At 34.2% G+C, this 25940-nt stretch overlaps 1 protein-coding gene across 5 annotated transcripts in view; it reads left to right on the top strand.

Moving 5' to 3' along the window:
- The window catches only part of Snx13 (sorting nexin 13), a 153868-nt gene that overhangs the window by 76445 nt on the left and 51483 nt on the right, over nt 1–25940 (top strand). For all 5 annotated transcript variants that reach the window (XM_063239116.1, XM_063239121.1, XM_063239128.1 and 2 more), the window contains 4 exons: nt 6335–6456; nt 6549–6650; nt 7789–7877; nt 12364–12447. In XM_063239116.1, coding sequence (XP_063095186.1) covers nt 6335–6456; nt 6549–6650; nt 7789–7877; nt 12364–12447 — 397 coding nt within the window. The remainder of the gene's footprint in view (nt 1–6334; nt 6457–6548; nt 6651–7788; nt 7878–12363; nt 12448–25940) is intronic.

The following is a 25940-nucleotide window of genomic DNA, read 5'->3' as shown; positions in this document are numbered from 1 at the left end:
TTTCCTCTATTTTTTACAATGACAATTATACATTTTGGGTTTTATTACTCCCACAGTTCTTATTACTTTTTTTGAAGAGAATAAAACCAAATGTGACATAACAAAACAGAGTCAGTGAAATCAAAAGGATGGACATAATATATAATGTCAAAAAAGAATACAAGGTGATCAGCAATGGTTACCATAATGTCTCTTGCTATCTTAAAAACAGTTGTCTATATCATCAGTTATAATAAAATTGAACAAAACAGTAAAGGACAAACCAATAAAACCAAAACATTGGAGACATTACGGAACTTCAAAAGAAGATAATAGTCAAACCAGAATGGGCATTATGGTGAATCTTACTGTCTTCACAGGTGTTGCCTATACTCTCAAACTTGGTACTATCAAGCAAAACAGAATAGAGGAAAATCAGTCAAAACAAGATGGTGAGGGCAATACAGGGTTTCAAATCAAGTTAAAAGGAAATCAAAGTGGGTTATTTTTTATTTATGTTTTCTCTTAATTAAAAAGATAAAAATAAAAAAGTAGATAATAAAAAAGATTGAGATAAAAGAGGGCATAACAACAAAACAGTATGGGTCAGAACATAACCATTTAAGCAAAATAGTGTTTCACTACAAGATATCCTGACATAAAAGTAGTTACCATAGTGTCTTTTTCCTTGAAATCTTTGAGTATAACTTCGTATATTGTAGCATCAAACATATCAAGACAATGTAAAACCATTCAAGAGAATGACAATATTACAGGGTATTTAGAATCAACTAACAGAAAATGAACAATGGTTTCTGTATAATCTCCTTGTCTATAAAAGTTTTTGTTTATATTTTCACATATAATAAACTCCAATAAGATACAACATGTTAAGACCGATGGAGACAGAAGAAAAGTTTGATGGGACTTCAAAACAAGATGATATTAAATCAGCACTAGCTATTACAATGTCTTGTTTTCTCCAAAATAGCTGTTCCTACCATCCAACCCTCTCTGCCTCATTTCCGTTGAGCTCTTTTTCCGTCATTAGGTGTCAGTTTGCCTTCTTCATTTCGCTTTCTGCTCCATTCATTGTGGCCTCTCTGCCACTGTTTCTGGAATCTTAGTATTTTTCTTTTTTTAGAATGTCCTGCAGTATTCTCTGTAGAGTTGAATTGGTGGTTGCAAATTCTCTTAATTCCTCTTTATCCTGGAAGCACCTTGTTTTTCCATCAATTTCCAGGGATAGTTGTGCAGGATATATCAATCTTGGCTGGAGGTTATTATCTTTCAAAGCTTGAATTATTTCCCTTCATGCTCTTCGTGATTTGATGGTTTGTGCCGAGAAGTCTGCTGTAATTCTGATGGGTGTTCCCTTGTACGTGATCTGTTTCTTGTCTCTGATGGCTTTTAATATTTTGTTCTTATATTGGATTTCTGGAATTTTGATTATTATATGCCTGGGTGTAGCTCTGTTTGGGTTGTAGGTGGCTGGGGTCCTGTATGCCTCATACATCTTGGTATCTTTACCTTTTGCTAAATTAGGGAGATTCTCCTGGATTATTTCTGTGAATAGCCTTTGTAGTTCATTTGTTTGTGTCCCTACTTGTTCTTTTACATTCTTAACTCTTAAGTTATAGATCCTCTTATTATCTTCTAGCCTTTGGATTATTGCTGTTTTGTTTCCTTGTTATTTTTAAGAAGTTATACATCTGTCCTCCAGTTCAGATAATCTATCCTTAGTTTCTTTCAAGCTGTTATGCCAGCTTTCAGTGGAATTTTTAGTTTCCTGGTAATCTCTTTGAACCTGCTTCACATATTCTATGTTTTCTCTTATTTTCTCCATCAAACAATTCTCCCCTTTTTTTCTGTTCTTCCATTCTACCATCTGTTTTTTCTTGGGCAGTGCTTAGCATTTCTCTAACTATTCTACTTATATCTTGCTTTAGGTCATTAAATACTTCGCTTTTGAACTCGTCTATGAGGCTCCAGAGATAACGCTTTCTGTCTATTGGTACCATGTCTGATATTGCATGTTTTCTGTCCTCATTCTCCTTTGCATTTCCCTTTCCTGGATCAGTGTTCTTAGGATTGGGGACTGAGGACCCTTTCTTGTTGCCTCCACTTCTCATTTTTTTTGTTCCTTCCATACAGGCGTATATAGGAGGCCTAGTTTCTTTCTTTGTGGGTTACAATTTGTTTGAATCTGCTGGCTAGGGGTTCCCTCCCACTGAAGTATACTAGGGAGACACAGATATGGGCAGCCTCTGCTGGGCCTGCCCCTCCAGGTCAACCTCCTGAAGGCTTCACTGCTAGGGTGCACCGCCAGGCACTGAGACCTGGGCCAGCCTACTGGGTCTTAGTCCGTGGTGTCACCCAGTCCAAGCGCTCCCCAGCAGAACCACTTGAGAGTGAAATAGGTGACTACAGTCACTGCAGCATCGTGTTCTGGCTAGTCGGCCTGGTCCCAGAATGCCCTCTGTTGGAGCCTCCTAGTCTATGGAAGGGTGCCCGTTCCTCTCACTCACCGCAGGTGGATGCAGGGCTCCCCACCAGTCCCGCTCTCAACTCTGTTCGCCGATTCCTGCTCTCAGAGCTTTTGCGTCTCTGTCCCTGCTGTGCTGATTCAGATGCAGCAGCAATGGTGGCAGGAAATTCAATTCGGCGCTGAGATTTTATCTGTTCTGGTTATAGCACCGGGATTGCATTTCCAGTTGGTTTCTCTCAGCTTAGTTTGTTCATGGGTCTGCAGGGTATGTCTCCCCTTGCTTAGGACTCCTCACACCGCACCATTCCTGGATTCTAAGTTGGGTATTTCAGAGAGCCTCTGTAGTTGCTGTTATCTATCTGCTGTGTTCTCCCGGAACCCACATTTTACTTTTTAAAGTTAAAGTTGATTGTATTTCTTTTCCTGGCTTTATGTTCTAGTCACTTTGTCATCACTGTGATGAAATACCCAATACCTACAACTTTAGAAGGAGAAGTTATTTTGGTTCACAGTTTTTAGAAAACTCAGTGTACAGATGGCAGGCTCCAAGGCAAGAAGAAAGCAGTGGAGAAAAGCTGCTTACAGTTAAGGATGGTTAGGAAACAAAAAGAAAGGAATAAGAGTACACCCTTCCTGGTCATTTTCCCAGTGATCTCCCTCTAATGTGGCTCTGCCTCCTAGTAACATATGCAAATACTGGAGCTCATTAGTAGATGAATCCATTCACCTTCCACAAACCCTGCCTCTGAGGACATGAGAGTTTTAGGGAACATTCTAGAGCTAAATCATAACACTGTATAAGAAATAAGCCCTTATTTTCAATTCAAGATACAGTTTTTAAAAAAAAAGAAAATGTTGTATAACAGGAATCATTGTGTAACAATTCAAATGTTTATTAATTATCATATGGGGGAATATTTTAAACAGTGAAAAAAATTTTGTGACTGTATATAACTTAATAGTTGATATAAATAGGTACAGTTGAATGCTGTATTATGATTACAATAGAAGAAGGTGTGACCATTGCATAATTGAGTTTATTCACATTCCATTTTGTATATATCATAATTTTAAGAAGTACTTCACTATCATTGTTTTTTTAATTTTATTGAAGCATTAGAAATACTTTGTGTATTTTTTTTATAAGTAGGAAGCAATAAACTACTGTTTTTCTTCCTAAATTAGAAAAGTTCCTTCAAATTAAGATTTCTTTTGGGTTTGCATGTAGCCATTGGAAAAAAGTCAAGAAGTAGAGAAATAATGATCTTGGGTAGAGATATGGAATGTTGGTTTCCCATTTTCTCCACCCTCATCATGTTTCTATACTGAAAATACAAATCTGGATTTGAAATAGGTTTTTTTTTTTGTACCAGGGATCAAAGTCATGACCTTATCCTTGCTAGGCAGGTGCTTATGCCACTAAGCTGAATCCCCAGCCTGAGATAGTTTTTCTGTAGTATATGTATTTGCTTGTTGATGTCACTCATTTCAAATGTCATTACATCCCCTACAATGAGTTGAACTGGGTTTAAATTGCTTTCTAAAAAGGGTAAATTTTATTTGAAAATGCTAGTACATAGAATTTACTGTGAAAAAGAATAAATAGAATAAATATAACTTGAAACATTGTTCTATTTTCTTCTAAATTTGTTAAAATGAACCATTTGTGGGTTAATGAGCTAATGTTCTCTATTAAGTAGATTCTGCTTTTGTAGAATTTTCAAGTATGGATGACTTTGAGTAAAGAAACATACAAAGATTTTTTGAAAGATGCATACCCAGATTGTGAATTTATTTATATTTTTAATAAACAAAAGACTTTGAAATTGCTAAGGTTTTGTTTGTTTGTTTGTTTGTTTGTTTTTTGTCTTTTTACTTTTTATCGGTACCAGGGATCGAACTCACGACTGCCTGCTCGCAAGGCAGGCACTTATGCCGCTGAGCTAAATCCCCAACCCTTGGTTTTGGTTTTTTTGAGACAGGATCTTGCTATGCAGTTTAGGCTGGTCTTGGACTCACTGTGTAGCCCATGCTTGGTTGGTCTGGAACTTGCCAATAATTCTCCTGCCTCAGACTCCCAAATTTTGGGATTACAGGGGTGCACCACCACTCCTGGAGCTAGATTTTTTTTTTTTTTTTTTAATAGAATCCATGCTGAAGTTGAGTGTTGTTACCTGATTATGTAGGTACTTGCCTGGCTTTTATAGTCTAAATAATGTTATTTTCTTCAGATCTTTGAGAGGGTGGGGCTTTACATGTTAATTTGTTTCTGTGTTCACAGTTTAATCTTTTTCTGTGAATAACAAATCATAGTGTGTCTTTAGAAGTGCTAGTATATGAGTAAGTAACTTTTTTTGAAAATAGTCATCTGTTATTTTCTCAATGCCATCACCATAAAAGTTTCTTTTCAAAAGTGACAGTAATCAACTGCTTCATTAGTTCTTTATTATATATTTGTGGGTAATTATCATTGAATGATTGTGTACTTTTCTGGCTTCCCAATGCCTTTAGTTAACCCATTGCCAAATATCTTCAAGAACAGACCCCTTGCCTTTTACCAACTTAGTATGTTCCAGAAAGGGTGAATTGATTGTACAGGTATTTAGAGAAAAACAACATTGAGAAAAATGTTTATTTAAAAATATTATTTAACTGCAGGAGATATGTAATTGTACAGTGGGTCCTTGACTTACAAACTCAAATTTGTTCCCCAAGACTGGTTATAACTTAAGTTGTCAATCAAAGGCTCAGGCTTCTCACACAGCCTTCAAAGTCTCCTGTATTCAGGCAGATTTCAGTGCCCTTCTAGAGACATTGGCCCAGGATTTCTCAGTTAATCCCATACAGGAAAGGATGTTGTAATATTCCTTCCAGAACTCTTAAGTATTAAATTTATATCTGAGACCACCTGGGCAGCTGGCATTCAGGTCACAACTCAAGGCATTGGTTGTAAGTTAAAACTAAAATTCTGATTATAACTCAAGTTGTTTGTGTATTAGCCCAGTTGTAACTCAAGGGTACCCTGTATTATCTGTTTCAGTTTTACTGGGGTTCTGAAATAGCAGTTTGTTAAGGTATGTTGCTTTTGGTATAGAGTACTAGGTAACTTCTGTGAAATATAGAAATAACTTCTTTTTAGGGGTATTTTAAAGACTGTCTTCTATATAGATGCTATTTTATTGTATCAGTCCTTTTTTTTTTTTTTTTTTTTTTTTTTGCGTTAAGGTCTCACCATGTAGTTCAGGCTGTCCTTGAACTCACAATGTGGCCCAGGCTGGTTTCAAATTTGCAGTGATCCTCCTGCCTCAGCCTCTTGAGAGCTGTGATTACAGGTGTATACACAACCTCTGGCTAAAATAGCTGTCTTTAAGTAGATCATTTCTGTTTGAGTGGTTATTTCTGAAGATTATGTTTTTAAGTGGTAGTATACAAACAGGAGTCAGCCAGGCTCATAAGAATGATTGTGTATTTTTGTTGAGAATTTTGGTTATATACCTAAACAGAAAAATATGGAGAATTCAGAGCAGATTTATAAGGAACACTGAAGCAAACAAAACAGTGCTGGATCTTTCTATCTTCTTTTATCTTGGGTTGAGAAAATGTGATATACTCATGGTCAAACTCATTTCAGATTTAAATAGAAAAATTAATTATTTTCCTGTTTTAGGAATTTAGATAGTACTTTTGTGACATGTAATTCAAATAATATTGGTTGGTGACTTAGAGAAATAGAACATACTTTGAGTCTTATGGAGTCTAAGATGTAACAATTAGTATAAATCTGCAGGCTTTGGGATAATCATGTTGTGTCAGTTGTCATTAAAATGAACTTTTTTGTATGCTTTTGTGTGATGTGTCTTTTATAAGGGCAAAAGAAATAGACTGGCAACCTTATTTTACTACACGAATTGTAGATGATTTTGGCACACACCTAAGAGTATTCAGAAAGGCTCAACAGAGAATAACAGAGAAAGATGATCAAATGAAAGGTATTGTCTTTACGTCATTTTAAAATTAGAATTTAAAAGTCAGTTTTCCTTTATCACTCTGTATATATTGAATTGTTCCTTTCTGTTTCCAGGTACAGCAGAGGATCTTATAGATTCCTTCTTTGAAGTTGAAGTTGAAATGGAAAAGGAAGTTTGCCGTGACCTAGTGTGCACTTCTTCCAAAGATGAAGAAGGTTTTCTTTTTAATATAATTTTTGACAGCATTAACTGGTTAAAGACAAGTAGCAGACCACATCTGAGAGTGTAATTATTCTTATATAGAACAAGTAACATAATGAAAACAATGCATTTTATTTTAACTCTTACAAGTAGTTTTTATACCTTTTTTCAGTTTTAATGGTAAAAGACCAACCTTCTTTTAAACATATAACCAACACTTTATAATTAATTATTTTTATTTTATGAGCTATAGTAATTGTTCTCTTGACTGTACTGTTTAACTTCAAGAGTACAACTGGTAAACCTGAAATGTTTTCTAAGAGAATAATCATATGCCTTCGAGTAAAATTTATAGATTTGAATGCACTTGTCCTTTCTTTATGGGGAGCTTAGATAGACAAGTTTTACTTGCAGATCTTTGCCCAGTTTTAAAACTGAGTCTTTTCTGCTTGGTGTATTTTATATATATATATTTTTTAAAATATATATGCTTATATTGCTTATGCTGCTGAGCTAAATCCCCAGCCCCTTGGTGTATTATTTAATTAATAGGATTATCTTTTTATTCCTAGGATATGTCAGTAATTTTAATCGTGGGAATTATTTTTATAGATTTTGAAAATGTGCTTAACTTTTTCTTTGATTTTCCTTTCTTTTTCTAATTTTTCTTTTTTCTCTTTTTATATTGATTGTAAAATTAAGTTTTTGTCTGTTTGGCACTACTGCGAAATAGTAGTTGACTCTAACTAGTACATATAGTGACATGTAGTATGTTTATATAAATTGAGTTCTTTTAAATGAATAAATAGTATACTCTTCATTTGTTATTGCCTACTAAGATAGTGGAGATATTTTCTTCGAAAGAATTATTACAGGTAAATCCTCAGATGCACAAATAACTTTTAAAGTGTGCAATGATAATGTGTGATAAACTGCAAATACACAACAGAATTAAAAATTAGTTTGAGTAATGAGTAGTATTTGTAGAACAGTGAAGGAATTCTTAATGAATACTTATGTGTACTAATTACTTAAGCAATAAGCTAGTAAAATTATGGAACTACTTATTTCTCTTTTTAATGTGTCCTGTATTAAAATTAGGTGGAAACTTAAGGTTTTCTAATGTTATTATAGCTATTTTTCTATTTTTAGGATTCCTAAGGGATTTGTGTGAGGTCTTACTATATTTATTGCTACCTCCTGGAGATTTCCAGAACAAGATCATGCGATACTTTGTCAGGGTAAGCTTAAACTCGTATCAGATAATGACTGTAAAGAAACTTCGAGCATTAGTTTTCAAACTATTTGGTCTTAAGACCCTGTTAAACTCTTAAAACATATTGAAGACCCCAAAGTGCCTTTGTTTATGTGGGCTTTCTCAATAATATTTCTGTTTAATAAATTAATAAAATAAATTAATAAAATTTAATAAATTAAAACCAAGAAAATTCCAAAATACAAGTAGGTACAAGCATATTTTCCATTAGCAGATAGATGGATGATACAGTGTTCCTTTTGAAAATCTCACTGTGTGCCTGTGGGACAATAGGAATGAGACAGTAAATACATGTTACTTTGAAGATGGTTCTAACTCTGGCTGCACACTTTCTCAGTACCCCAGATGTCACTGGCTGATACTTTGAGGACTTAGAGGTAGGCACTTGGATTTTGGTTGTAACAAAAGTATGCTTTTAAAAAGTTTGCTTAATATGGTAGCTTTCCTTAAATTAGGCTAGATAAAAATTAACATTTCTGGACAGAAACTTAAAAGCAACACTGAGCAGCTAAGATTCTACTTGGTTCTACTAAGGTTATATTTGGAAAATGAGTAAGATGAAAGAAATAGTCTTGAATTCTAATCCCTTAATGTAAACCTGTGGAATAAAATTTTTCAAATGTACAAAAAGAACATGTAGCTTTAGGTGTTAGATATAATTGAAAAATGCTAGTTATTTAAGACCATGTCCTAGTAGAACGAGTTAATGAAAGGTCTGAATTTTCTTAAAAATGTAAATTTATAGTCGTTTTAGTCTTTCCTCCTCCAAAATGGATGCCAATTCTTGAAGCATAGTTTTATACTTATACTTTATTTAAGCAATACTCATGTAATTTCCTAATATTACCTGTCTATCTTGAATTCAGCATACTTCTGTGATGATAGCACTTACGTGAAATCACTAGAAAGTGCTAATTTTTTATGAGAAGAGTCTGACAGATTAGTCTATGTTTGGTTATGACCAATTACATATTTGGTGTAGTTACTATTAAAAATGGAAAATATCTAGTATGCCTATCACTGGATTCATATGTAACCATATTTCTGAACTCTTCTTCTGGTTAGTGTTTAAATACTCAGGTTCTGCAGTCTTTTACCTGCCGTATTAATGACTTTTAAATTATATGTCTAATCTGGACTTCCTTCTGAGCTCCATTTCACTTTCACAAGTTGCTCACTTGAAATCGCCAATTGAGTAACCCACAAACCCTTTGTACATTAATGTTCAAAATGGAGTATTATCCTTGCCTCTCTATCCTGTCTTTTAGTTTTCTTTACATATCAGTAAATGGTGTGACCAAAGAACAAACCTTTGAAATACGGAGTCCTTTTAGAGGCTTACAAGGCTCATGCCTTCATGCCAGAAGTATTAGAGATAACAAGCTAGATAGTCGGTGAAGTGATAAAATGGATTTTATTTCAATAGGGAAAACCAGACTTCATTGTAGAACTGGACTCAGTTTTTAATAGAAGGACAAGTGGATATTTATATCTACAGAGGAGTGTTGGGATGGTGGATGGAAAGTTACTAAGAGGAATATCAAATGTAAGGAAAAAATCTGTTCAAACAGACTTACTAGAATTCTTGCCAAAGGCAGACCAGGATAATCAGATTGTCAAGAAAGGGGAATGAGGAAGTTGATCAGATACCAAGGCTAGGCGAGTTCTGGCTAAACTGACTTAACAGGAGTTGTGCTGGAATTGCATGCAGCAACGATGGAAGGTTGAAACCTAATTGGGAAGAGGGTTCAGAGGTGCCTACTAATAAACTTTGGTCCAGGGTAAAGTCTGTTAGCAGTCACTGTTCTCTAGTCACACTAGCTTTCTTCCTCAAAAATGTCATTTTCTTCATTCACCTCTGATCTGTCTTAGATGCTTTTTTCCTTTGATCAAGGTTTGGCTCAATAGTACTTATTTCTCATCTTAGTGACTCTTCTTCAGAGCTGCCTTTCTGAATGCTGACTCTTAAGCTTCCTTGTAATTCCCAGTTGCTATAAATAATTTAGTTGTCTCGCTTCATAGTATTTTACCATATTCTAAAATGATAATTTGGTCGTCATTAAATTCCTAGAGGTTAAAACACTATCTGACACATAGCAAATACTAAAGTAAAGAATTAGTTGTAAGGCAAGACATATTACATTTGTCCTCTTACTCGCTATGGTGTACATGCTCTTGAGCTCCTTTGGGATTAAGCAGACTCCTAAGAGCTATGAATGAGCATCCACTTTTTATATGAGGTTATAGATTAAAATATGTAAGACTGTAATGAACAAATTTATGTTTTATTGTAGATTTCTCTTTTAGGCCAGCATTTCCTTTTGGGTGAATATAATTGTAGAGAACTAAACAGATCAGTTTTTGTTCTTTTCACTTGCTAGTTCTTCATCAGTTTTCTTTTGTCAGTAATTAAATTGAAGTTAGGAAAAGATACTTTTATTCAGTTTAAATATTAGTTGAAGAATGAGCCCTTTCCTTGGCATAGATCTTTTATATAGGTTGTATAGACCGCAGTATTTGACTAAGGTAGTTGCTGTTTAATTACCTTTACCTTCTTTTAGTGTGCTTTTTTTCGTGACTTCAGTGATTATGTATCTTTCAGGACCCCTCTTGACAGCTGATGGTATCTTTTAAAAGTTGGTGATCTTGAAATAAAAATTACATGGAAATGGCTACTTTGTATGAACTCAATGTACAGGAACTGTTGTGCAGCAATTGTTGAGTCACATGAATAGCCTTTAATCCTATCTTTATTAGGCAAAGTAGAAGTCCAAAGTTTTCTCAATCAGCTGATTACATTAAAAATAAACATGAAATGTAATTAAACTTCTTTCCCATGTCTTATTTTTTTTTTTTTGTGTCTTTTTCATTTTCTCATTTTGAAAACATACCTTGGAAAAACTTTTCTTTGTGCACAAGCTTTCTCCTTACAAAGTAAACTTTAAAATACAAACATGTTGCCAAAGACATAATGTGGAATAATTACATAAATATTTTTTAAGAAGTTAGAGATTAAAACTAACTTCAAAGGAAGAAATTCCTTGTAATTTGGGACTGAAAATATCTTAGTGAATCTCTAAGATTTACTGGAGACCTCATTAATGTCTGTTGGAAATACAAACTCATCATAGGATGATAGTTCCCAGATTTGCACAGTTTACAACAGTAGAATTACACAAAATATTTCTTTAAAGAAAAAGACCATCTAGGGGCTGGGGATTTAGCTCAGCGGCATAAGCACCTGCCTTACAAGCAGGCGGTCGTGAGTTCGATCCCTGGTACCGATAAACATGAAAAAGACAAAAAAAAAAAGAAAAAGACCATCTTCTAGTAATGTTTATTAGAAAGTGGCCCAGATAAATTAGAGATCTGATAAGAATAAATCAGTATTTTGGCTAAGAGAAATGAAATATCATATTAAACTAATAACTTAGTTCTCCAATATTCTCAAAAAATACTTTTCATATTTATATATCACAACCATTAAGTTACGAAGGTTGATAACAGGTATAAACATTTTATCGATAACATTTATTTTAAATTCTTAGTTATTGGTACCTGCCTGAGAAGATCAGAGGATATGTTAAATATTTTTGAAGATCAGTCCGTAGGTCATTTGGCCAGTTCCACTAATAGAAGTCTCATAAGTATCAGTGGTCCGAGGAATGTATGACATACAACATAGAAAATATTAACTTAATGTGGCTATATGTGAATACAGGGCATGAGTGTATTTTCAGAATAAAAGTACAAGTGTTCAACTGAAATGATCAAGGTTTATTTAATAGGTTAATTGGTTAATTGATTCTTCTATAAAAGCTTAAAAGAAGGGCAAAAATTTTTTTTAAAAGATTGGAGCATAAATAACTGTAAAGAATGGAAAGGTATATTCTAGACAACAAAGAGTAAATTATCCTGCAGTTTTTTAATTAGGAAAATGTTTATAACTAGCAAAGTATAGAGAATACAGCAGACATTTATATGTCAGCTATCCAGATTTAATCAGTGTTGATATAACTGCTTGGTTTATCCCCTTGAGATAAACATGGTTCTAAAATTGGTATAAAAATAAATAAAATTGGGATGGTATCTTTTACTTTTCCTTTTCTATTTTTATACTTTTAACTTAATCCATACTTACAATGTTTTAGTCCTGTCTTTTGCCTTTTAAAAAGTGATGTAAATACTCCTGTGCTAGAGATACTCTTACTTCTTTTCACTCTAGATGTTATTGTGGCAGTGTGTCTAATTTGATATGGTAGCTTTATTTTGTTTATTTTAAATCGAGTATGGCAGATCACTGAGTGATAGTAGGGATAAGATATTACCTTCTTATACATTGATGTGTATCATACCTGTATTACATAACAGTATTGTATCGGGAAACTTTCCACTGAATTGAGAAGTATACTAGATTAAATTTTTATTGTTTTCATTATTTTTTTTTTCAGGAAATTCTTGCACGTGGAATTCTTCTTCCGTTAATAAATCAACTCAGTGATCCTGATTATATTAATCAGTATGTCATATGGATGGTAAGTACCTGAAGGGAGGGAGGGGAAGAGAATGGGGAGAAAATAATAAAAATCAAGAGAATGGGGAGAAAATAATAAAAATCAAGATATAGCATGTACAGGTACAAATTCCCTATGATGAATGTGGTCATTATGATTACCTGAAATGCATCAATAAACTTAATTAAAAAAATAAAATTAGAACTATGTTTTTGAATGTTTTTTAAAATGTAAAAATAAAATTTGGATATTTACGAAGTGATAAGCAAGAATTTATTGAAGAATTTAAGTGAAAAATATTTCTAACGTATTTATTTAAAAAACAAGATTTTGGGGCCAAGGATTTAGCTCAGTGGCTTAACTGCCTGCCTGCCTGGCGAGCACAAGGTCGTGAGTTTTTTCAGTGACTAAATGTCTGGAGTATGACTGAATATCCTTTATCCAAAATGTATGGAACCCTGAAATGCTTCGATGTTGGAATATTTCCATATGCCTAATGAGATAGCTTAAAGATAGAACTCTTCCAAACATGAAACTTACTTGTGTTTCATATATACCCCTTTAACAAGGGTTATGGTTGACACATTGTGTCAGCTTGAGAGTTTAACTAATCCCCTCAGCAGGAGGCTGGGGTCCTCTCCTTGTAAATATCCTCATCCTGTGTAAGAGGAAGGCACAGTGCTGCACTTCCTTGAGTGGGGCAGCCTGCTTACAATAGAAGGCAGGTAAAGAGGCTTGCTCCCTTTTTTGCTCTTGCTGCTTTTGCTGTCTTCTGCTGCCTTGCACTGTTGCCCCTGTGCCATGTCACCCGCCTTGGAGCCAGCTGATTACTAACTGAAACCTCTATAAACTGTGAGCTAAATAGATCTTTCCTTCCTTAATTTTGGGTGTTAGATATTTTGTCTCAGAAAGAAAAGTAACCAAGACACATGACTTGACGGAATTTTATATCTGCATTCATTAAGTACATTAGCCTAAAATTCTGTTTTGTTGGATGCGTCTCTGGTTTTGGTATCAGTAGTGCTTGCTTCCAGACATGACTTTGGGAGTATTTCTTCACTTTTAGTTTCTTTAAAGAGTTTGAGGATTAGTGGCATTAGATCTTTAAAGTTTTTGTAGAATTCAACAGTGAATCTGTCAGGACCTGAACATTTTTTTTAATGGTAGTTTTTTAGTTCTTCAATTTTATTGACTAATACTGGCTTATTTAGAATTTTTATATCTTCTTGATGCAGCTTGGTAACATATTTATCTAGGAGTTTACCCTTTGAGGTTTTCCATCTTTATCAGGTATAGGTTTGTAATGTAGGTGTGAATGATCTGGATTTCTATAGGATCCATTGTGATTTCATTGTTTTAATGTCTAATATTGTGGATTTGTCTTTTTAAAAATAAGGTTAGCTAACGGTTTATCTTTTATTTTGCATTTTCTTAGTCTCAGTTGCATTAATTTCTGCTCTGTTGTTTATAATTTCCTTCCTTGTATGAACATTGGGCTTAACTTGCTCTTCTTTTTCCAGAACCTTGAGATTCAACATTATGGTTACTTATTTGAGCTCACAGTTTTTTTGTTGTGGGAATTTACCTTTATAAATTTCCCCTTGTAGGACAGCTTTCATTGTGTCCCATAAGTTCCAGTATGTCATGTTGGCATTATCATGTAATTATGGAGACTGTCTGATTTCTTTCTTCCTTTTTTTTTTTTTTTTTTTGGTACTATGAATCAAATGCATGATCTCGTGCTTGCCAGGTAGACACTTATGCCACTGTTCTAGATCCCCAGCCTCTCTGATTTCTTCTTCAATTTCATCTGTTACCTGTTGGTTGTTCAGGAGAATATTATTTAATTTCCATGTGTTTATATACTTTCTGAAGTTTCTTTTGCCATTTATTCCCAATTTTATTGCACTATGATCTGATAATATGCATGGGATTTCAGTTCCTTTACATTTATTTAAGCATATGGTCTGTGGTCTGTTTTGGAGAAAGTCCTGGTGGAACTGAGAAGAATATGTATTCTGTTATCATTAGGTAGGACAGTTATCTACTAAGTCCATTTATTCAAAGGTTTGGTTCAGCTCTGTTATTTCTTTGTGGTTGTTTTTTTTTTTGTGTGTGTGTGTGTGTAGTTGATCTGTTTATTTGTGACAGTGGGATATTGAGATCTTCCATTAAAATTGCTTATCTGATATTTCATATGTTAATATTTTTTATATAGTAAGTATGCTAATACTTGGTGCTTGTATATACATAGTAGTTATCTGTTCATCTTGGAATTTTCCCTTAACAACTATGGAGTGACCTTCTTTGTCTTTTCTTGGCCTGAAATCTACTTGGTCTGCATATAGAATAGTTACCCTTGTTTTTTTTCAGGTTACTGTTGCATGAAGTATTGTTTTCCAACCTTTCATTTTCAGCCTATGAATTTCTTTTTGAGTTAAATGTGTTTCTTGTACATACCATATTCTTGGATACTGTTTCATGATCCATCCTGCCAGTCTAGACTTTTGATTTGTGAATTGAGACCATTTCCACTGATGATTATAACTGATAATATATTGACTTACCTTTGTCACTGTATTATTTTCCTATTGTTGGTTCCCTTTGTTTCCTTTCTATTTAACTGCTTTCTATGCCTTTTGTTGAGATTCTTGGGACTGTCTTTTTCTAGAATATCCTTCAGCACTTGGAGTGCTGGTTTAGTGGTAATGAATTTCTTTATCATGGAACTATCTTATTTCTACATTAATTTGGAGATATAACTTTATGAATGTGGGATAGAAGCTGTTTTCTTTTAGGGCTTGAAGTACTTCACTCCAAGCTCTCCTAGACTTTAGGGATTGTGTTGAGAAGTCCGCTAAGATTCTAATGTGTTTTCCTTTATAAATGATTTGTTTCTTTTCTCTAATAGCTTTTAACATTCTGCTCTTGTGTTGAATTTTTGGAATCTTGATTCCTTGGTATATTTTTTCTTATCATGATTAATTAGAAGCTCTGTGTGGCTCAGTTCTGTATGTCAAATTCCTTTTCCATGCTTTGAAAGTTTTCTGCTAGTATTTCTGTGAATAAGTTTTCCATGTCCGTTGTGCTGGCTTCTGAGTTTTTGTTGATTTCCTGTGTTGGGCATTCATGATTTCCCTGTCCTTGCTAAAGTCTTCTATTTTTTTTTAAATCTGTCCCCTCTATTTCCACTAACCATTTCCTTTATTGTGGTGGTCATTTCATTATCTGTATAGTTTATTTCTGTTTTGGCTTTTGTCAAGACAGTTATTCATCTATTTTGGTACTTCCACTACTGCCATTCAGAAAGTACAGCTGGGTGGCTTTTAATTTCTTCCGCTTCAAGGCTCCCTGGATTTGCCTTGGGTGAATTGAGTGTATTGGGTTGCATCTTTCTTCCATGTTTTCTAATTTATTTTCTTTACTTGTTTGTTTTCTGTGTTGAGGCTTGTTAATTGCTTAAGGTAGGTCGCTTTGTTGCTAGTATTGAGACCTTTGAAGGAAACGACTATTTTTCAGAGATGTCTTCTAGATGCAGCTGGCTTTTGGACTTTGAGTCTATCCCAGGATCATGCCTCTTTTGTTTATCAGGGATGGATTACAGCCTGTTTTTCCTAGCATCCAGTTCTTTGTTACTGGGCTGCAGTGTTGTTTATATTTCCAGATAATCTAGCTATTGGAATGCAGGGAAGATCAACCAATCACAGCTATATCACCTTGGTTAAAGTAGAATAGTCAATAATAACAATAGTGTCAAACACAGACTGGAAAATGACAAGCTGGTGACTAATAATTTGCCACCTTTAACCTAGATAAAAGATTTTGTAGTCATATAGCAAAATCTAAGGCAAATCAGAGTATTAGGTACAGTAAATATTCACTAAATAGAGCATTTTACCCTAAAGGGAGAAAATTTATTAGGGAGAAGAGTAGAAAAATGAAAGAAGAAAAGTAAGGCTAAAGGACGAGGAATGATTACCCAAGCTCAGTAAAATTTTAAAGACAAGAAGGAAAGAAACAAGGAAGGAAGGAAAAAAAGAAACAAGAACAAAAGAAAAGAAACTATAAACAATGTTTACACTAGAAAACAAAAACAAAAAGAAAATAAACCAAACAAAAGACCAGTAGCAAAGAAATCATAGAAGAAATTTCTCTGTGATTTCAAGCCTGTGGTTATCTTCTGGGGTGGAAGTGTCCAATTCAAAGGCTTTACCCTGCTCTCCCTGAGAGACAAGGAAGGCAGTAAGATCCGGAGTAGGATTAGGGTGGTGTCCCATTTGGGACCTTCAGATCCACCGAAATTCAGTTTGAACCTGGCCTCTGGGCATGGGAGTGGGGCTGAGTTGTTTAGTTTATAACAGTCTCATGTCTCTTGCCTGCCTGACTTTGACTCCCTGACCATGGATGTCCCCATTGATGTCTCTTACCCCGTCACCATGGGAGTTTAACATTGGAAGCCCTGAGACAAAACCAACCCTTGGCTGCCTGGAGTCCCATGCAGTTGGCCTCTCCCTGAAATGGCATTTGGCTGGGGATATGGCAAATGCTTCGGCTGGATCCCTCACTAGCTGCTGTAGTGCACAGTGTCCAGTGCTCTGTTCCACTGGTGCATTTCTCTCTGAAAACCTCTGAAGTCATCTGTTTTCAGTGTTACTCTGTAGATTCTGTCTTCCTTTCTGTCCCACGAGTCAAGAGCCAAAGAGAAAGTACTGATGGCCCGTTTTTTTTATGTTGTGGACTGACTCTTCGCTTTTTCTCTAGGCTCCAGTTTTTTTTTCCCTTCCTGAGTCCCAGGGATCCACCTCCCTCTTCCTTTTTTCCCCTAAGTTGTTATTTGTCAGTGTTGGGATTCTGAATCTTGGAGAGGGTGATTTATTGCTGCTCCACTTCCTGCAGGTCCCCTATTGAAGGAATGTTTTACAGTATTTTTAGTGTACCTGTGTTTGAACTTTGACCTGTTGTTACATGCAGTAAGATGTGGAATTTTCTACTTTTGACATCATGCTACTACTCAGAAAGTTTTGGGTTGGGATTTTGGATTAGAGAGTCTTCACTGGTACAGTGTACGTTAGCTCACAAACACATCTGTTGACAATTTAGTTCTCAAGTAAAAGTATTGAGCAAAATTTTGCTTCCATTTGCAAACTGCATCAGGTGACATATATGGCTGTTTTTCTCATACAGACACAAATGCAGCCATTTTCCCCAAAATCCTAAAGCAAATCAGGTTCATAAACCATGTTACCACTGTATTTGTTTTTAAATACAATGTGAGGTCTTAATTACTTGAATGCTTTGTACTTCACATTTTATATTACATAATGGGAAAATGGATGAGATACCACGAGGCTGATAATCACAGTATCTATGTTTTAGGTATGTTTCTATAAGTTGCTACGTGTGTCTATGAGTAGATATTGTTTTAGCCTCTGGCAAATGTATTAAGCTTATGTTAATTGCTCAGTTTATATTGGTTCTGTTTTTGTTTCTTTTTCTGATTGTATGTTTTTTCTCAACAAATTCACAGTCAAGAAAATCTGTAAATGGGCTACCTGCTGGAAATACTTTGATATTTACTTCCAGATCTTAGATTTATTTTTTTAAACCTGGAATTTGTTTTCCACATTCATCGTCCTTTAACTCAGGCTACTACTTCTAGAAAAGGGTCATTTAATTGTTCTTCGATTTCCTTAGGTATTTTCCTACTTTCAATTGTTTTATTATTGTTACAACCTTTGTCTATACAACCCAAGTGTGGGTTATCAGATGCAAGCAAAATCTATCTTTCTAACTTTGTATTCTAGAGTCTTTCTGGAAATGATGGAATTTTATTTTATTATCCTTTTTTTGTTAGTTTTTTTTGGAGACAGGGTTTGGCTATATAGTGTGCATGTAGCTCAGGCTGTCCTCAAACTCTTGGTAATAATTCTCTTGCTTCAACCAAGTGCTGGGATTTGATTCTTCTTTTCAGTTGTCAACTTCTTATTACTAGGCTCTACCAGGCTCAATCAAAAAATATACCTAACTATATAATTTAAAAATGTGTATCCTTTGGTAGTCTACTGCTAAGAGTTTCTTCTAAAGTAATAGTGAGTTTGCAACAATCTGTATTTAAATTCATTCATAGCCATTCATATTAGTAAAAAATTGAAAGCAATATAAATGTTTCAAGTAGACAATTAGCTTAATGAATAATGAGATTTGATACAATTAGATAACTATGTGGCCTTTAAAAATGATGGTAGTGTATTGTTATAAACCTGAAAAATTGTTGATGATACCTTTTATATGAGAAAGATAGCTAAAAATGTTGTGCATGTTTGGATATGTGATCTTATTTTAAAAGTGTAAATATGTGTATATGTAATTCTGGGAGGATATATAGCTAAATGTAAATAGAGAATAGTAATGTTTATTTTTGTATATTTTGCTTTTTTTCGAATGGGTATGTATGTATTAAAACAACTCTTTAAAATAGGAATTTATAAGTAAGATTTAAAATCATTAGTAATGAAGGATAAATAGTATTAAATCCTTTCATTAACAAAAATCATGCATTAATCTTAATTTATGTCATCATAATGTATTTTTTTACTAGTAATGCCAAAAAGCAAGGTCATGCCCAGCAGAACACACTTGATTATTGTGCACTCATGAGAGTAGGAACTATATTTTATGCCTGCGTACATTTTTCTTTAGTGTTCAGTTTTCTTTTAGTGAGCATGTATTAACTGTAGTTATTGATATGGTAAAAAATTTTGTGGAGGACTTAACACATACTCAAAATATTTCAAAATACCTCAGTTTTTACGTGTTCTATCCATAATTGGCCTGTGTGTGATAAAATCGATGAGCCTTTATTTTTTCATGTTATACAAGGAACAAGGGTACATAGCCATTGTACTTTGTAACAAAATACCTGAAAATGTTACTTAAAAAGGAATTTATCATGAAGGGATGTTTAGCCAATTCGTTGTCTTATTTGTATACTTTACATATTGTAGGGCATAATATGACCTCAGTTCTTTTATTCACTCAACTTACCATATTAGTAAAATCTAATTATGTAGTTTACTTTTATTTGAAAGTTTAGAACAGTATACTTATATATATATATATATATATATATATATATATATATATAAACACAAAGTATTAGTGTTGCGCAGTAATGAGTGGTTATTTTTCAGTAATTTTAAAGTGATACGAGCAATTTTTATCATTTATATACACAAATGAACACATTCCTAAATGCCTGTCTCTATCCCTATCTCTGTGCCTGTCTTGTCTGTCTGTCTATATCTCTGTCTGTCTAGCTGTAAAGACAAGGTTCTATCTACTGTGTGAGATGGCTTAGGACAAGCCAGTGACGTAGATAATGAAAAGAATTTACTAATAGAAAAAGAATATAGAAAAGGCAGAAGTTTTTTTTTTTTTTTACAGGATACACTGTCAAGAGGTCCGGTTTCCAAGGGAAGAATGTCTAGTCAGAGTTGGAGACTGGGCTTATAAGGATTTGAGAATATGATAAAAAAAGAGTCTAGCAGTAGATATGATTACCTGGCAAAAGTCTTTTCCTGTATCATTTAGCACCTTGTGGAGGTTTCAGAAACACCTTTTTGTGTTTCAAATTAAGTTCACAATTGCAGTTTTGAGGAGACCATTTTCTCTGGCTTACAGGTCTAAGGTTTAGATAAGGTGATGATAAAGTGGTCCATGTGTATCTTTAGAGAAGATGGCTTGAGACTCATTGGGAGGAATGGGTGGGCCTTATATCAAAAGGCTTGTTTTTACTGTTGTTACTATTTGTGATCTCCTGTGGAGAGCAAGATGACTTTAGCTGGAGCTTGGTTATTAAAGGTTTTTGTTGTCAATGTGCTGCTTCTACATTGTCTCTGTCTAGAAGAAGATCATGCCTAACTGACTTTCATGGCTGTCTATAAGTAGAAAAGATAAATGAAAAGCCGTTTATTTGTTTTTTAAAAAGCAAGGCATATATTGTGATTTAATGCTTACATTTCTTCATTTTACTTCTTTTATTAATGAAATAAAATTTGTATATGTGAGATAGATCTTAACTTTAGCACCATACATCAAGATACAGAGCTTTTCCATCATATCAAAAAGTTCTCTTTTGCCTACTTCCAGTAAATCTATCCTTTCTATTTCTCAACAGCAGTCCCTCTGTTCTTTCTCATCATAAATTACTTTTCCCATTTAGCTACTTTATATAATAAATGGAATCATGTAGTATGTACTTTATGTCTGGCTTCTTTTTGCTTAATGTACTAGTTTTGAAAATTTCATGTACCATTCATCTGTTTCAGTGCTAAGTATTCTATTTCATGAATATATTATAAATGGGTTAGCTAGTTTTTTTATTAATGTACAATGAGTGTCTCTTTTTGCTATTATGTGTGGGATGTCTTAAGTATTTTTGTGAATATCATTTTATGGATGTATTTCTGAGACACAGGGTAGATAATATGTTTAACTTTATATGTAGTTGGTAAGAGAAATAATGTCAGGAAGATGGTAGAAAAAGAAGCCCCAAATCTCATTCCTCTGTAGAAAGAAATACCAGTATAACAACAGTACTACTGTATCTGTTTTTAAAAAAAACCCTTATGAGAACTGTAGAAACTGGTTAGGAAGACTCAGTACCCCAGGCAATTGGAGGCCAAGAATAGCCACATTGATATAACTAAGAAAAGCTGTTTCATATAAACTGTGTTAGCCACTGCCCCAAGCTGGCACAACAGTAAGAACAAAAAGACCAATTTGTATGTTGGGAGGAGAAGAGAAGGGTGGAAGAATGTCCAGAGTTTTAGCTTTTCAGAGAGAGCGCTGGTGTCTTCTCTCTTGGCTTGAACTGCAGGAGGGAAGGTAGCATACTTTGGTTGTCTGGGGCTACAGAGAACAAAAGAGAGGTCAGCACCTTAAGCCAGGGGACTTACAATACCGCAAGTGAAGGCTGCTGTAACTCTCTGTGACTGGCATTGGGTGCCCAGTTCCTGACTTCCTCCTTCAGAAAGAAAGTGAAGAGGAGATATGTGCCCCAACCTTTTGGGTTTTTCAGGGATGTTCCTGAGGTGTTGCTGTCTGTTTCATTTGAATTGAAGTCCTCTTGAAACTAGCATATTTTGAATGCCTGGAGACTACCAAAAACAGGTTGTTGCAGTATTAAGAACTTTCACTACTGCACACAAGGCACTAGATGGAGCAGTGTATAAATAGGCTCTTGGAAAATAAACTGAGAAATTTAAGTGGGAAGTTACACACAGAAGATACGATTTTGTAAATGTTTTGAGAAATTCCCAGACTCTACCTGGGCTGATTAATGAAAGTCCTGTACTGTATAAAACCGGTATATAAACTCTACAAGAGATTTTTTTCTAACAGTGAAAAGACATGTGCACGCACACACCCTAAATAAAGAAAAAGCCAGAGGAACATGGTTCCCAAACATCTCAGTGAATAAATATCCAGAAACTAATCCTAAATAAGCAGATTTGTGGCAAAAATATTTAAGATAATTGTATTAGGCTTACTGTGTTGTAGAGAATATAAATGGGCAAACAAAGTCAGTAAAATGATGCATGAAAAAATAAAAATAACAGAGAAATAGAAACTATTCTGAAGCTGAAAAGTTTAGTAATTGAATTTAAAAGTTCATTAGAGGAGAACAGTTGTAGACTCGATTAAGCAAATAATGTTCAGTGAACTGTAGGTCATAAGACAGGTTATTGAAATAAGTGACTTAAAGAAACAATAACAAAAAAATGAAGAAAAAGAAAGCTTAGGGAACTTATGATACACTATAAAGTGAACCAAAATACTCATGTGGGCCTCAAAAAATGAGCAAAGGGACAGAGTTTATGTTAAATACTGAAAATACCTTAAATTTGAGGAAAGAAATGGCCATCCACATACAGGAAGCATAAAGAACTTCATCTGGGATGAACCCAGAGGCCTACACAGACAGTCATTAAAATGAAATTATTAAAAGTCAAGACAGACTTGTTATTAGTTTAAAATAGGTTGTTATAAATATGTTTTATGGAAATCCCACAGTAACCACAAAGAAAATTTCTGTAAGAGGTCATTTAAAAAGTAAGAAGGAAAAATAAATAAATAGTAAGAAGGAAGTCAGTATGTTCCACCAAAACAATTAGTAAAATGCAAGGGCAGAAAGAGAAGGACAAAATACCAGGAAGAAACACAGAAAACATTAAACAAGTACTAGACCCCTTGCTCTAGCAATTACTTGAAATGGAGATCAGCAATTACATGTTCCTCTGGCTTTTTCTTTAACTAGGGTATCTCAGTGAAAGACATAAAGTTCTTGACTGGTAAAAAACTAGATCTGAGTGCTCTGTACAAGAGATTCACATTAGATAGAAGCTCATATATAGAATAAAAGTGGAAGGTTGGGCTATTCCATGAAGATGGTGAGGCAAAAAAGAGCAGAGGTTGCCAAACCTACATGAATGTCATTTTAACCCACACTGTCTTTGACAAGGATACTTTATAATAATGAACAGGTCAGTTTACCATGAAAATTTAAGTTTTCACTTAATTCACTTGACAACAGAGCACCCAGATTTAAGAAGCAAACTTTGATAGCCTTGAAGGGAGAACAAGCACTATTGAATAATTCTGAAACTTTCATCTCCTACTTTCAATAATGGCTCCATCAAGGGTCTGTAAGGCAAGTAAGAAAAAAAGACTGAGAACTAGTACTGTAGACCAGTTGGCCCTCACAGACGTGTGCGGAGCACTCCACCCACAAAAGTAGAACACATATTCCTTTCAGGTATGCGTGGGCCTTAAGCCACAGAAGTCTTAATAAATTTAAAAATATTGATAGCATGTAAATATGTTTTCTAGCCACAGTGGAGTCAAACTAGAAATAAAAAGGAAATGGAGAACTAGAAAATTTATAGTTATGTGGAAAGAAAGAAACACACTCAAAAAGGCCATGAGTCAGAAATCATGACAGAAATTCAAAAATAATTTGATAATTTAATTCAGAGAGAACAAAAACAGAACTGTAAGTAAAGGAAAAAACAGACTTTCTCCTACTGTGTTCTCACAACACAGAAGGCTTCTGTTACCTCGGATATTTAGTGAGATTCCCCTGCACATCAAGTTGTAAGTTCTGCAGCATTGACAGGCTAGGTATCTTCTAATTCATTTTAGTTCTGTTACCTGGAAAGAGCTCAAAGATTGATGGCTCAATCCAGGAAGATCATCCCTTTTCCCCTTCAGATGCCAAGGGCTCTTGGAAGTTCTAACTAACCAATTCCAATTGAGGTTGCTTCGACCCCCTTGTCTGGTTCATATATTTTGGTGCATAGTTAGTAGGATCCAGGAATATGCTTGTGTTTACTTACTTTCTATAAAGGAAATTACAAAGGATACATGAACAGCCCAGTATGCGTAGGGCAAAGTATTAGAGAAAGGGTACAAAGCTTCTATGTCATCTCTAGGCCACCTTTAAGGGAACTACATATTTAGCTATTTGGAATTCAGTCTTTTTGGGCTTTAATGCGGACATGTTAAATTACTGACCATTGTTTTATCAAGTGTGTCTTCAGTTCCTGTCCCTTTCCTGAGATAGTGAGGTGAGAAGCAAGTTCTAATTCATGGTTTGAGTTTCCATGGGAGCCAGCTGCCATCGAAGTTATAAAGGGGTCTCCAGCCACTGAAGAATAACCTTATTAGGGTACAGAATGCACTACTCTCATAAGATTCTGAGAAGTATTTTGGCAGTGACTCAGGAAACTGGGACAAAGAAAAAATGCATCTTTCACAGTATTGAAACATACTAAGACGTGTGGGATTCAGCAAAAGTGCTAAGAGATAAGTTCATAGCAGAAAGTACCTTAGAAGTAGAAAAATTCTCAAATCAACAACCTAACATTACATTTTTAGAAATTGGAAAAAGAACAGACTAAATCTAAAGTTGGTAGAGAAATGGAAATGAAAATTATAGAACAAGTAAATTAGAGAAAAATGGTAAGAAAAGTCTAATTTTAGGAGCTGTTTTTAATAAAAAGATCAAAAAAGGATTTATATCCTTAGCTAGAATAAGAAAAAGAAAATAGCCCAAATACTCAGAAAGGAGGCATTGTTGCAACTGTCACCACAGAAATAAAAAGGGATCAAAAAAACTGCTGTGTACTACTTTGAGCAATTCCAAAAGTTATGGAATTGCTACTGTGAATAATTACATGCTAATACATAAGGTAACGTAAAAGAAATTAATAAATCTTTAAAAGCATACTGTGTATAAAGATTGACTCATGTGAGATCAAAAGCATGAGTAGACATATAAATAAATAGTAAGATGATTACATCAGTAATCAAATAATTAAAGCAAGTCCAGAAACAGATAGCTTCGTTAGAGAAGTCTCCCAGACTTTTAAAGAAGAATGAGTATCAGTCTTTCTCAAGTTTTTGTAAAAAGTTAAAGAGGAGGAAATCACCAGACAATGTTACTGTACTAAATAAGGCAACTAATGACTGGTTTTTCTATGGAGTCTTGCTACAAAGGTTTCAGCAAAATACTAGTAAACTAAATTCAGCAACACACTGAAAGGATTAAACATGACCTCATGGGATTTATTCCTGAATTGTAAGGATGGCTCAGTATATGATAATCATTTTAATATACCACAGTAACACAAAAAAGGATGAAAAAAACAAAAGAAACATTTAACAGTTAATAGAAAAAAATTACCTCAATACAAGGAAGGTTAGTTTTTAAAAGTCCATGGCTAATGTTATATTAAATGGTAAAAACTAAAATCTTTAAGGTTATAAACATGGCAACAGTGTCTACTCTTTGCTGTTTCCATTAAATACAATACTAGAAATCCACCCATTCAGGAATGATAAATAAAAGACATCCAAAGAAGTAAAAGTATGCTGTTTATAGAGATATGATCTTGATGTAGAAAACTGAAGATTTCACAAAGACCTGTTAGAACTAATCAGGTTTAGCAAAGTTGCAGTTCACAAAATCAGCCTTTAAAACTCAATTACATTTTTGTAAAATGACCAAAAAAAAAAAAAAACAAACAAACAAAAAAAAAAAAACAAAAAAACAAAAAAAACCCAAAGTTTTGTAATTAAATAAATTTAAAGAACATTTGAAAGAACAATTCAAAAAGAACAAATACTTAGGAATTTACCAAGAGGAAAGAATTGTATAGTGAAAACCACAAAGCAGTGCTAAAAGAAATTAAAGATGACAGATATAAATAGTAACTCATCCCAGATTGATTTATTAAAAAAAGTGACACTGTAAAGATATCCATGTTACCCTACAGATTCACTGTAATTCCTATCAACTCCTAATGATGGGGGGGAGGGTTTTTTTATTCTAAAATCCAGGTGGAATTTCAGAGGACTCTGAATAGCTTGGGTAACTTAGTGACAGCAAGATGCTGTCCCAAAATAAATAAATGAAGATGTAGCTCAGTGGTCCTGAGTACCTTTAAAAAAAA

This window comes from Cavia porcellus, unplaced genomic scaffold (assembly GCF_034190915.1).
Source record: "Cavia porcellus strain 051 isolate PalLab524CR breed Dunkin Hartley unplaced genomic scaffold, mCavPor4.1 scaffold_2, whole genome shotgun sequence".
In the NCBI taxonomy this organism is placed as follows: domain Eukaryota; kingdom Metazoa; phylum Chordata; class Mammalia; order Rodentia; family Caviidae; genus Cavia; species Cavia porcellus.
This window is presented reverse-complemented; position numbering and strand designations above follow the sequence as displayed.